We start from the raw sequence: 15,060 nt of genomic DNA on the forward strand, positions 1-15,060 counted from the left end.
ACAATTTTAGGTTGATTTATCAAGATGTTATCAAGTTTGCAACAAAAACTAATTGCCAGAGTGATTCAGCATTCAATAATAGTGGTCAAGGGTACTTCTCATTCAGCAAAATTTCCATCTTGGCTCTGAGCTCAAAAATAAACCTTTGCCACTTATAAGCCATCCAATTGCTTGTATGGTAAGGCAAGTCAGGATATTCAACTTGCAGTTTTGACGAAAGTTCACGGAATAACAATGGTTCCATTAGCAATAGTGAATGAAGTTCACTATTGACACTCCTAGTTCAATAACACATGATAGATTCAAATATTTTGCACAAAGTACCTGCTGATGTATAATCCAATAAACAGCCATAGGCTTTGAACACCTTATGTTTTCCAAAGCATTGTATATTTGTCCAGCTAAACTTTTTTTCTGTGCAACATATATTTCACCCACCATTAGTTGTAACACACCTTAACAGATCCCACATCAGGTTTTACTGAATTAGTGTTTTGTCAAATTCTTTGAAAATATTCTTGCCTGTTCTGTTCCACACAGACAATTCATTCATAGAGGCTAATTTTTCAGTCTCTTCAAACTTGGTATCACTTCCTCAAGCAAGTAAGAGCAATTAAGCATTGTTGGTAACATCTGTTAACTCACGAAGGAAAAACACTCCATACCATTTTCCCTTGTTTTTTTTAAAATTTACCATTGCTGTTGCTCTCAATGTCCTCAACTTTTTGAGTAACTGTACTTGGTGAAATGCTAATAGTCTTAAGTTTGTTTTCTCTAGATGTATTTCTTTGGTTGTTGTAAGCAAACCCTGTTTAATAACTCACCATCAGTGAGTAGTTCTCTCTGCTTGGCTAACAAATTAGCTTTTCAGAAACTTACTTTTGTCACTCATTTTCATTTATTTTTGTGATGAAATTCTGCTGTGATGAGACCTTTCATTTTAATTTTCTAATTCTTCTAACTGTTGCTTTCTTGTGAGTTGGAATACTGTGATGAGTGCTTAGTCTGTAATATTAACGTGTATTGCATTCTTTTTGTCACAGCTATAGTGTCATTGCAGAATAAACACAATTTGCCATTTAAATGATAACAAAATAATTCTTGCTCAACTGGGCCTTAAAAATGTGATGTTCCACATCTGACTGTCTCTTCTTTTCTTGATTTGACCTAATGGGCATGCAGGGATAATAAAAACATAAAACATAAACTGTCATGGTAAGGCAATAGGAATGGGGCACTTAAAACTGTGGGGGAGGAAAAATAATTTTTCCTCCACCCTTTCAGATTCTTGGCTGAGACCCTCTCCCCAACCTCATAATAAAAGACAGATTAACAGGAGGAAAACAAACAAGTTTAATAACATGTATCCCTCCTGTATATGTGAGAGGTACCCAGGAAATCTGAGTAACTATCTGAAACGGCTCAAGCCATCACCTTAAATACCATCTCCAGATAAAGACAAAAGGAGATGTTGGGGGCAGGGGAGCCAGTTATGGGAGGCTATGAAGAAAAGCACAATAATCAAGGGTAAGATTGTTGTGCAGATTTAGGTCTGTTGCCTACTTCACTGAAAAAAGTTTTAGAGATTTAGTCATCCTTCACTTCCTGGTACAGAGAGGGAGACACACTTACAAATGGAGATTTCCCTTATAAATGTAAATATCCTTTACAAAAGGGTAACTTCTCTTGGTTTTCAGAGCTTTTCTTATGTCTGCTGTTTCATAAAAATAATCAGCCTAAAATAATCCTTATGCCAGAAACATATTTTAGGGTGGCAAATATGCTCCCCCTCAAAACCCTGTCAAGTAATAATTACATAACTCTAATTGGTAGTACACCAAACATCAGTATGAAGTCTTGAGACTGTGACATAAGGTCTCTGTCACTGCTACTCTATTCTGCTATTATAGCCCATGAGCTTCCAACAGTCACTGAACTGGGTTTCCTTAGCTTCCTTGAAAAAATTCTCCCTTGGCTAGATAAAAGGATAACTTTTAAACCAAACCCTTTCCCCCATATACTAAAATCACATACATAGAAATGTGTAGAGTATACATTCAATATTTTTAAAACAGAGACTATACTCTCTGTCCTGAAGAAAATAAAATGGATATAGACATCATCTTTTCAAAATCTTGATAATTATTCTGGGTTGGTATGCTAGTATCTCTATATTGGTTCATAAATTTCTTGGCATTTGTAACAACTGTTAAATATCTTTATGTGATAGATAGCAAATTTGTGGTGTGGTGGCATGCACAGGATAGATTTTAATTTCAGACACTGTAAATTTGCAAATATAAGCTGTTGAAACCATTGAATTGTAAAAGCATTAGACTGAAAGGCTCTCCAACTTAAATTTCAGCCATTTAAATGTTTTAAACTGCCCTCCACAATTGCATTCAAATGTTTAACGGAACTCTTAAATGTAACACTGGGTTATAAGCTCCATGGGAAAAGGAATTTCTTTTCTTTTTTATTTTCTCTTGTTTATTCCCAGTATCTAGAGCTGTGCCTATCACATTGTAAGTCCTCAATAACTACAATGTCTAGAAAGAGATATTTACCCAGGCACTACTTTACTTACCTGTGTTTGATGCACGTGCGCAATGTACTATGTTTTTCACTTTTAACAAACAAAAATACTTCTATTTTGTTCCCTTTGTAAAGCCAATGAAGGAGGTTATACGATCTCGCACACCCATGAAAGAGACAACTACTGTGCAGATCTGGACTCATCCCCAACCACAGGTATGAAAGGAAACACTTGATATTTCCCTTTCCTTGATTTTTATGAATGTATAAAAACCATTTTTAAGATGTATTTCTCGATATGTATTCCATGAAGTTTCTTTAGGTGATTTTATGCTGGACTCTAGTGTGAAAATATGACAGTAAATACATATTTCTTCCTAGTGTAGTTTGATAATAATATTGGAGGTAGTTTATTTGTTGCATAAGGTAAAAGTATTCCTCAAAAAGCATCTTCTAAATGGTTGTCTATTCCACTGATGTTTGTCTAGTCATGAGGTCGTGGAGTGAAAAAAAATTGAGAACTGCTGTTTTACAATATGACTTAAATTTAAGGTTTAGCATAATATAGGACAATTTGATTTTATGCTAATTAAGCAAATTTTAGTAAGACCTCCCTGAAAGAAACCAGTTTGAATTTTAAAGGAAATTATGTTATAAGGTATTTTTAAAGAATCCACTTTTACTCATTTCAATCAGGACAGCTCAAAATGTGACTAACAAATCCAATCAAATTTGTTTTCTTCATAGAGGCCATAAGGGGAATTTGCAGATGAAGTGAGGAGACCAATCTAAACATTTGTTGGCCATTTATTATTCTGTGGCTGATTTACTTACTGTTGTCCATAACGTAGAGGTCCTGAATTTGACCCCTTGGGTGCCAAATTAATAACCATAAATTATCCTCTATCCAGTTATTTTCAAATGTCATTTATTTGTTACAAAGGATATAAATTTTTAAAATGTAGATACATAAATGCATATCTAGAGTATCAGAAAAACAACCCAAATGGAGCGAGAAGAGAATCACATTGCTTATCATTTATTATTTGATGAATGCTTCTGAAATTCATGGAAGTCATGTGTTCTATAATAATAACATCCTACAATATTTTACAGTGTTAATTTATGCTCTTTAGGAAGAGTTACAGATTTAATACATGCCCTGTGGGAAGAAATGGTTAATTAAATAAAGGTCCATTGCAACCCAGGAGCTGTCCAAATTGTTACTAGCTTTAAATTACTCAAGTCCGAATTCATGAAGTTTTGCCAAATTTCAAACTGACTTTCCGGTCTTGCACCTCTGATTCAGTCTCAAGAAAATTGATGAGGATGTAGAATACACGGTGATAGAATCCACATCTATATCCTTGATTAATAGGCTATGCAGTCTTCAGAATAGCTCTTTTGAAGAAAAGTACACAATTTTAAAATGTGTACTTTAAGGTCCAAAGATTTGAACTACTAGTGTGACAAGAGGTAGGACTAGGATAAATAGTTAGATGTCAGATGAAATTAGACATTGTTATGTAACACTCTTCCTCTATGAATAAGACATTGCTCTATGAGCAATATTTTTTACCTAGCCAGTTACTCCTGATTGTATTCTACTAAAAGGAGTGCAATATAAGTAATTCTACTAATTTCTTGCCGATTACTGATCCTCTTGTTTGTTTATGAACTTAAAATCTTGTTGGAGACACAATTATTTCTCTTTTTTTAACATCTTTACTGGAGTATAATTGCTTTAAAATGGTGTGTTAGTTTCTGCTTTATAACAAAGTGAATCAGCTATACATATACATATGTCCCCATATCTCTTCCCTCTTGCGTCTCCCTCCCACCCTCCCTGCCCCACCCCTCTAGGTGGTCACAAAGCACTGAACTGATCTCCCTGTAGTGGGTTCATTTTGCTTGAGGCTCTTTTATTAGGTAAATCTTTTAGGTATCTGAGAGCCTTGATTATCCTTACTGCCTGAGACTTCAATTGAAATTTAAGATGCATCATAGAGTGGTGGATTGCACTGCATAGAATTACCATGAATATGATACAGATAAGGACTTTCCAACCTTGTTTTTGGTAAACATTGTGCTTGCCTCCGAAAAGTTTAAAGAAAATATGTGTTTTATGAATAAGCTTTTATGGTTCCTTATATTTAGCAAGATATTCAATACTCATTTGTGGGATTTCAAAAGCAACAATCTAAAAATAGAAACTACTGAAACTAGGTGTAACCTGAAAATTAAATTATTTCTATTCCTCCATTGAAATCTTTAAACTCTTTGATAATGCCTCCCTCTACCACTCAGATGACAATTAAAGTCATGATACAGATGGTGACTTGGAGGGTTTATTTCTTTTAAATGAGCAAATACTACAATGGTGTCCCATAAAGCAGAATGGTTCTTAGCTGTAAAAGCCAACTGTTCAACTAATTGAAGTAACTTGTGAACCATGAAATAGGTCAACTTATTCTTTGACCAAAGAAAATCAAAATGAAAGTGTCCATTTCCTTACAAGAAATATCCTTGTAAGTCCATTTCCTTTAGCGCTTTTCTTAGAATCTTTAGAAAATATGTGTACAACTGGGGTGCATGTCTTGAAGTTCCAAGTTAGATTTTTAGAAATTAACGTGATTTTTAAATAACATTGGAAAAGGAATCAAATCACGCATAGCAGCTTTTCAATGTGCAGTGGACAACAATGGGGTCATAAACATTCACTGTAGCTAACCTCCTAGCATCTGTGTAGTACTAGGGGAAATAGAGAGCTACTCGGAAATGGCCGTTGACCAACTTTTCACATGCTGTTTACATATGACAGTTCATGTGGAATTCTTATTTTTTGGTAATGCAGCATTCTATAATAACTCGATCTTTTCCCCTTGCATAATAAATTCTCCACCCCCAATCACCTTCCCTGCCTCTGATTCTTAGTAATTACAATGCTCTGTGTGCTAGCAAGTCTAAAACTGAATAACGTTCTGTCAAAAACTTGAAACAAAATAAAACTAGTATATCTGGGGGGAGTCTTTCTGTGGCTTTCTATGACTTTCAATTACAATGGCCTTGCTTGTGAAACGATTCTGAGGACAGTCTGATTATGAATATAGACATTAACTTGGCTGCCACTGTACTTCATTAAATCCAGATGTATTGTGGTCACGACTTATATTCATTGAGAACTAAATAGCTTAGAACAGTAGTATCAGGCAACTGCTATAGAATATATGAGTGGGGAATGGACCCACTGCTTGACATTAACTTCCCAAACCTTAACACCCACAACTAGTGACTTATGTCTACTACAAAGAAAACAGTTCACCTCTGGCACAGAAAGTAAATGAAATAGTGCAAACACTGTGAAGTGATACAAGAGAAATAAGAAAAGTAGAGCAAATTTTTACTTTGGAAAGATGACAGAAGTCATATGTGGCAATGGAATTTATTTCTTTTATTTAACATAACCTATGTAAACTTACTACATATCAGGTGGTCTTTTAAGCAATTAAAACATTAACTCATTGAATTCTCATTACAAACTTATAACTATTATTAAACCTATTATTGTTATCATTAACCCTATTTTGTAGATGAGGAAGTTGGGGCACCAAGAGATGATGGCAAGTACCAAAGACAGGATGCAGACTCCCTGGGTCTGGCTCTAAAGCTCACCTTTGTAACAACTGCTTAATAATTTCTCACCACAAATGAACAGCAATAATGGAAGGTGGTCCCTGGGACAAGAAATATTTTAAAAGGAGTCTCTTTCTAGTGTTAAACTAACATAATTTTCTATTCAGCTAGAACACCTGCTTGTATTTGCATATGATAAAGGAAGATGACCTCGTTATGATGCTGGAATGAAAATAAAAGAACAATAAGACGTGTGGATCATAAAGAATATGAGGTTTTAAAATAATCAGAAAAATGAAATTTTTAGACATATTAAATCTACAATGATAATCCTTAATGAAATTCTTTCTGCAGGATGAGAAAGGCTAATTAACAGTAATAGAATGCATGAGAATTCCCATGGTTTTAAAGAATTACCTTGTAATCTTGGAATAGTGGCTAACAGGATCACTAATTCGATATGTTAACAGTAAAGTCATTTGATGAAGGAATTGCTACACTAATCTTATATTTTACCACAGCATGGTTAGGAAATCCACAGGGCTTTGGCAAATCAGTTTTCATAAAGTAAAATCAGCTCTTACAGTTCTTTCATATTCTAAATGGCCTACAACTACTGATAGAATAAGTCACACGCTATTATTGGTTTTTTGTTTTGAAATAGAACAACTCCAAAGGAAAGTTTAGATGTTCAGGTTAAGGGTCAACACTAGTGTCTTTGCTTCTCTTGCAAGGAAAAAAAAATAGATAATTAAAGAAAACTGCCTTCCTAGACTGTGCATAATTAAATCATGAAATGTTAGACTACACTTAGGCAGCATTTTGTTTTGATTTCAATATGTGTCTACTCAGTGGGACCACTTGTAATGTTTCTTCATTAGCAGCAAAAGTATCTTGAAAAAAATTCATTGGGGTCATGAAACCACAAAACATTTTCCAAGGTGCACATACCATTAACTTCCTTTAGTTGCCAGCCTTGGTTTCACATCAGATGATATTTTTGATAATGCTTTTAAGATATACACTATTTAAAAAAATTTTTTTGAACTACACACTTCATAATTCATATTTTCCTCAAAGATCAAAGCACTTATCTTTTGGCTGGAAATTCAGGATGTGTTTTTTTTCTTGTTATGATTTCTTCATGTTGTAGAGAAAAGTATATGTTCTATGGGAATGTAAGCTAATGATCATGCAAGGATCTGAGATCAGAATTTTTCCAAAGCTTAATCTGGGAACTTTCAAGAGTTATTTTCATCTTCTAGGATTATTTTGTGGAAGGCCTTAAAATGCCAAGCCAACTTTAGAGGTAAGTCTTGACACAATAGGAAACCTCATTAAAAAGAGAAATCAACATGCCTTGATGTGACATTATATATAAGGTTTTATTTTCAGACATATGGAAAATACTCAACATTGTTCTCCGACCAGACTCCTAAGATTTAGCCTTTGTCCTTGACCTTTAGTGGTGTGAGTACTTTACTTTTAGTCGTTAATGACTTTTATTTCTAAGTGACTACTAAAAGCATCATGCTAGGTGCTCCACAGTAATTATTTCCTTTTCTTCAGTCCCTACAGCAGTTTCGTTGAGGTGTTGCTATAATATCTGCTTTTCTTAGTTGAGGAAACTGGGGCTCAGAGAGGTTGAATAATGCGCCTAAGTTTGCGCAGCTTGTGAGTGTTAGGGGGATTCAAACTTTAATGTTCTGATTCTAAAGTCCATGATTCTTCCCCAACTGCACACTGCCTCCCATTCTTATTATATTCATAGAGAATGTCTCTTCAGTGAACATGCATCCCACGTGTGACCTGACAGCCCACTGATTCCATGGCTTATTTGTGAATCTCAGCAGCATAGCAGATTTGTGCCATGTTCACAGACAAAAGGCTCGTGAGCACCCACAGCAGATGAATACACACTGCAACAGATGGGGACCATTCTTCTGGAGCTCTTAAACTACAAAATATTGGCAACCAGTTTTGAAAAGAAATTGCTAACTATGATGTTAATATCCACTGGTTATTAAGCTTTAAAGTAGAAAATAAATATAGACCTTAAATATCATTAGGTACAATAGTAATTCATAGGAATAAAAAAAGGTCTCAATTTTCAAAACATAAGGAAGAAATCAAGGATAAACCTACTTTTACCATATTAATCATTTCTTTACATGGAATCTGGATTATGAGTTGTCAGCCTGCACATGAGTCCTCTAGCAATGCCTAGCACCCAAGCAAAATAAATTTTATTTGTAATCACAGATGAAACCTTTTTGATGACACTGAAATCAAAGTGTTAAAAGCTCATCACTTGGTTTATCTATCATGTGGGCTCACAAATAAAGCATGTTGGGAATTAAAAGTAGGCCACATGAGGGAGGAATAAACATCAAATTAGGTAGGGCTAGAGTTGGGGGCACCGTTCAGGGTAAGGGTACGATCCTTACAGGAGAACTGTCAGCAAGCAAATTAGAATTCCCAAGGGGAAATATGATAAATTTGGACTAACTTTCAGAAAGCAAAGGTCCTGAACTAGTGGGAGGGGTTCTGTAGAAAAGATATTTAAACAGTGCTGATAATCATAGTCAGGCAACCATATTATTGGGTTCTCTTTGTAGTAAGACTCCAGCCAATGGTTCTCCCATTAACTATGTGTGAAGCCTGGGGCCAGTGATAAAGTATTTGAATTTGTTTCCACATCTGTAATATGAGGATATTTATATCATTCCTATAGAATTGCTATGAGGGTTAACACAACATATTCTAAGGCAAACACCCAATAGATGTTCAATACGCAGATATCCAATTCTTTTTTATTTTTTTCCAATCCCATCTAAAAATTGGAAAGTAAAACAAGAAGCTGGGGAAAATTCCAGGCACATGAGCTGGGTGAGTGAAACTGCCATTAACAAACATGGACATTCAGGTTTCCATGGCCTACCCTAGCACACCATACTCTGCACTTAGGTAGTGAGATGACTGGGCACCTTAAAATACTCCCAGATATGGTGCAGATCATTTCAAGCCCGAGGTAGAGTTGGCATTCACCTCCTACAGTTCGGTGAGCTGACAACCTTCAGAAGTATATATAAAGGAAAAGTAGATAATTGCCAGAGACATCATATGTCCATGTCTCTTCATTTTGATAGGAGATACCCTGAAGGAAAAAAATTCCAGTTGATTCAAGTTTATATATCAGTTTCCCAGATCAGCATGAAATTATATGCTTAAAATACTTCCTTTTGGCTAATCTAAAACTATTATAAGCAAATTAAAGTAAAGAAATTCTCTTGGAGGAAACACTACTGAGTTTGCTCGGATTCATAGTAACAAGTGCATACGGTCCCTAAGTTACTTTGATACACCTGCTGATATAATCTAGAGCTAAGTTAAAAATTAGTAAAAACAAAAGTAAACTTTATCAAAATCTCATCCATAGGTCTATTCTATGACCTAATCATTAGACCAATTGTTGATTTCCAGCATAAATGTGGTGTAAACCATTACCCTCATTACATATATATATATATATATATATATATTTAAGGAATATATAATGGCAGGGAGTTCCTTAATGATGTGATGTGGAAGTATTTCACCTCATGATTTTGGCAGATAACAATCTGAATAGTAAATCTGTCATCCCAGGCCTTGTTTGTGTAGAATTCATTCTGTCTCACATGCAACAATGTCAAATTGCTCCATTTAACGTTAGTGCCTCAATGAATGTCAGGGAAACAATGTTAGAGCAATTTAGCAGTTTGCATGCCTCTGACACTAAAGATTTTCCTTTTTGTTTTGTTTGTTTTCTGTTTTTTTTGACTTTGCAGTAGATAGTCCTTCTCCCCTGTGGCTATTTCCTGCTGCTAATTCCTATTAGCATACATTGTAGAACATCCTGATTCCTCTGCAGTTGTCAGCCCTTCTCTATGACATAGAGCTCTTTTTTGTGAACTAAAGTTATTGAAAAATGAGTAGGGCAACCGAAGACTTTGTGCTCATATTGAAACTCTCACCAGGTTTCTACCAAAGATCTTTGATCAGATTTGAGTTACCTTAGAAAGAATTCATCAGTGAATTTCCAAATATATTTCATCTACATATTCTTTAAGATAAGGCTGCAAAAACACATCACCTGAACTACTGCTGTAAAACTCCATCTCCTCTCCCCTCTCCTAGATTTCTCCTGTCTATTATGGAAGACCTGCCATATTTTTCATCCTAAATTCCAATACTGATTGGAAGGTCCATATGGAGGGTCCTACTTTAAAAATCTTCAGATGTTTCCCATTACTTATAGAAAGAAGTTTAGTTACAGTCACAGGTTTCCATGTTTTGGCCCACACTTTCTGGTCTTTCTACACTTTTCTTTCTGGCTCATTGCTCAATGCCTACCTTAAGTTCCAATCAAACTATACTCTTTACTCTTCCTTCAGTTTTCTTATTCTTCCCTACCTATTTATTTGTATCCATTTCTCCCTTCCAAACAATGCTTATCCCTTATCTCCTCCTGTGCTTAACCATTCTCATAGTACTCATCTTTTAAGGTACCATGTGAAATACTTTTCAATCCACCCAACTGGCTATTAGCTCTTCATTCTCTGAGCTCCCATAGCACTGTGTATGTACCTCTCAAGGCTTGTTATCGCACACAGACTTACATTTCAAATATTTGTGCCCATGTCTTATTCTCCCATTTAAATGTTAGTTCTTTGAGAGCAGGGATGGTTTTCAACTCATGACTCCATACCTAGTATAGTGTCTTGAATTCAGTAAGAGTTCTCCGGTGAGAGGCAAAACATTCTTCTCTCCCCTAAGCACTGGTATTCACCTACACTTTTTTTGAAGAGGCAATATACCATGTTGGATAAGAATTTGCACTTTGGAATCAAGTCTGGGTTTAAATACCAGCATTGCCACTGACTGGTTATGTAATCTTTGCCAAACTATTTAATAGCTCAGAGTTTTATTTTCATCATTTGTCATGACAACACTAATACATCCCTTTTATCAGGAATGGATGTAGATTATATACGTAACCTGTATAAAGTACTTAGTACAATATCTGGCACACAGTAAATATTCAATCAATGTTAATTAAATTATATATTAATATATATTTAATCTTATATATATGTATGTATGTATATATGTGTTTCACCTATTGAACAACAGGCCACAAATCAGTGTTTTATAATGTAATGCAGCTTTGTTTATTTCTTTATCCACTTATTCTCAAAAAGTCCATGCTGCTCTCTCTTTCAACCTGTGTCATCTCACAGCGAGGTTTCCATTTTTGTTTTAAAGTCTCTAAAGAGGAAGATTACTTAGCCTCTAAAATAACTAATTCATTAAACTCTGCCCTTCTTTGGCAAGGGGTCAAATGGTAGGACTTAATAGAACAAGAGACCCAAGAAGCAAAGCTGACTGTTTCACTTTCCATCCATCATCACTGTTGCTCTTCAGAATTCCATCAGTGTTCTTGGTACGTGAGGCTAAATCTGAAACATGATCAAATGAACTCTGCCGCTTGGAGACCTCAATAATTGGCATCCTAATTAAAGCTACATTTGAAAAATCAACTATAAGTAATTTGCTCAATACTATCAACTGATCTCTTAAAATACTCCATAAAATAATTTTGAGGGTGGATTATTTCTAAAGCATCTGTTCATATGTGAGCTACTTTTACGTTCTGTGTATTTACAATAAAGGGAAGCTGCTTGCTAGGCATAAGTACTGAAGGTACACAAAGAGAGGATTTAGTGATCTGCCTTGCCTCTTTAATGCACATGTTATTTGGACCATGAGAGATAACTGTGAGGACCTCTTGGGCCATTGTTTTTCAGTTTTATTGAGATATAACCGACATGTAACTTTGTGTAAGTTTGTGTTCTTCATGTGTAGAAAAAATTGGTTGTAAGGGAGCGTCTCAAGTGTTCTGATGTTAGGAATAAGAACGGCAACACCTCTGCATCCCAGCCCCTAACCTCCTTCCCCTATTGACCATAGGGCAATGTGAAGAAGTATCTAATCGAGGTATGTTTAGAGTTAAGGCAAGATGAATATTCAGTCGCATGTCTGTGCTGACTCTTCTTTGAGGCAGTCATGCTTATTTCAGCTTATGATACTTGAAGGCAACACTGGGGTTACTTGACCAGCATAGCATGCCTTCTCCCTGATGCCCTAAGGAGATGGTAATAGAGAATGTTTATGGGAAAAGGAGGATAAAAAATATTGCAGACTTTTTTGATCCTTGGAAGTGTTTAGTGCATGTACTTATACAAGAAAATAATTAAATGAACAACTCCATCAACCCCTTAAAAGTGGTACTTAATCACAGAACACACTCCCTAGACATCATTTACCTTTGCTCTGTCTAAAATGGTTATATCTTGGCTACTCAAGTGTGCTTTGAGAATTCTGTGGGTGTTCTCCATTGCATCACCTCTGAGAGTTTGGCATTGTTGTTAATACGTAGCATAGAAACATATTGGGCTTCTGTTGATATTTTTTCTATTACAACAACTTTTAAAGCTCTGTTGTTAGTTTGAAAGGGAGTTTTACAACATGTCAAATGCAAAGTTTTTCTTTTAATATTCTAATAAAAACGTCTTTGAGAGTTAGCTCTTCTGAGGCAATATAATTTACACCTGTACAAAATGCATTTTGCTCTAAATTAAGGTAAATAAATTATTTGTGCCATATGTCCCACTCTCTCTGCTTGGACTAATATTTTCCAAAGTAAGTTGTTTGTACTATTTCTTTCTTGCTTTATTGTCACTTAACACAATAATTCAAAAAAACATTTATTGAGTATTTAGTTTGCTCTAAGTCCTGAGGCAAATACTGGAAATAAAACCATGAAAAAGAAAAAAGAAAAAAAATGCAGGACCTGTCTTCCAATAGCCTACAGCCTAGTAAGAAAAAATGTGCTAACCACTAATTATAAAATAAAATAGAAATAAATAGGTGCTAAATGCTTGAATAAGTAACAATACTATCATCATGGAAAAATGATTGCATTCGACTGGGAGTGGAAATCAGGAAAGATTTCTGGTTGGAGCTGGAATTCAAAGAGTAGGACAATAAGAGTAGGATTAGGATCAATAACACATTTGTTAATTTTTTTAAAAAAACACAGTGATTTGTATTCAGCAGACCCTCATCAGCAGTAATAGTTATTATATCAAAACCTCACATAGGTAGTAAGTGGTAGAGTTGGAAACCAGATCTCCTGTTTTACATAATAGTTTCTTTCTACAATATTTTTCTCTTCCTGAAGATAGCATGCCCTGATTAACAGAGTTGCCTCAATATCAATGAAAAAAATTTAATTTGAATTGGATCAATTTTAGGTTGAACTGGATTACCTTGAGAACTTCTGTTTGGGGGAAAGAGTACATGAGGGAAACAGATTAAAGATCAAAAGTCATTTTTGATTGTCAGGAACTGAAAGGTTAGTTGAAACCCAAATGCAGAAGAACTCCAAATAACCTTTTGGGAATATTAAGCACACACACACCCTTGTGTCATTTATAATATTTTGATTCTGAGATTTTATCATGGTAGCACATAAAAAACTTAAAGAGATGAAGAGGCCAAAACAGGTGAGCTCTCAAGTGGCCTGTATTTAAAAATTTTAATCCTTAGAAGAAGTTTTTGAAGCAGACAGGAAATGCCCCCAGTTAATCTATACTGTAAATATAATTTAAGAGCACATTTAGTTTTAATAGTGAATAAAGTATACATTCTGAGCATCAGCAAGTTTGCAAGTGACTGTGTATATTATTGTCTTTTCTCTCATACACACTGACCCACATATAACATCAACTTCCCTCCAAGGAGTGCACTTAGAACTTCTGCATTTGAATTTTACTCCTTGGCTTTTCCCCAGCTTTCCTCTGCTTCTTTTATTTCATTGCCAAATGTAACACCTGATCCCTGCATTGATCCTATGAAATATGCTAGTTTTAGCTCCTTTTTCTATTTTTTTCCCCCTGGCATTACTTAGCATGTCAAGATCTATAAACTTGATGCAAATTTCAATAAATTACAGTCATTTGTATTCACTCAAGTTTATTTTCTGTTCAGAAATATATTCTCTAAAATAATGTGACAATGCTCCTGGTTATGCCTAATAATCCTAATGCTGTTGGGCTTCCCGGCATACATTATTTTGTTTTCCAATTTTTAATAAGTGAACCTGTGTCTTTTGTTCATTGAAATAAAATCCCCTTGTGATTGTTTAGTCTGTTTTATATCCTTCTGAACATGACTTGAAGGTTGCACACTGTATTTTTAAGATGAAATACCACCTAAACTTAAATAATATTACCATGGACCTTTAAAAATCAAATCTATGATTCAAATTGTTGTATTTCTGAGTTTCTGTACTCCTTGGGGAGAGAAACTAATGTGTTAGTGGGGGGGGGGGGTGGTTAATGATTCAGACCATGACAGCTTCACATTTACTTTTCTACTTTCGCAGATGCTGTAGTGTAGACACTATTAAGATACAGTAACAGCCTATAGAAAGATTCTGCTATTCATTACAATTCAGTCAATGAAACAAGCATATTCCTATAACAATGAACATGGAGAACATTGCTCTATCAAAGAATGAAAAATAGATGTATATACTATATAAAAAAGATTGTATCCTTGAAAGTGAATCATGTAAATAAGCAGTTATAACAAGACAGTAAAAATTATGCCATAGTAAAATAAAATAGAAATTGACTGAAAAGAGACATGAAAAGCTATGTTATACCTGCTACTGAAAAATTATCAATTTATTTACCTTCCCATTTTGATGTTCTCAGTGTTTAAGAGAATGTAGCCTTACCAATCTACAGCCAAAACATGGTGATCTAGATTTTTATTTTCTGG

General features: G+C 34.9%; 1 protein-coding gene across 1 annotated transcript in view; it reads left to right on the forward strand.

The window, feature by feature from the left end:
- PCDH11X (protocadherin 11 X-linked) overlaps nt 1-15,060 on the forward strand; it is a 663,037-nt gene that overhangs the window by 309,831 nt on the left and 338,146 nt on the right. Inside the window, exon 4 of the mRNA XM_036841163.1 lies at nt 2,671-2,751. Coding sequence (XP_036697058.1) covers nt 2,671-2,751 — 81 coding nt within the window. The remainder of the gene's footprint in view (nt 1-2,670; nt 2,752-15,060) is intronic.

The sequence above is a fragment of the Balaenoptera musculus genome, chromosome X, assembly GCF_009873245.2.
Source record: "Balaenoptera musculus isolate JJ_BM4_2016_0621 chromosome X, mBalMus1.pri.v3, whole genome shotgun sequence".
Taxonomy (NCBI): Eukaryota; Metazoa; Chordata; class Mammalia; order Artiodactyla; family Balaenopteridae; genus Balaenoptera; species Balaenoptera musculus.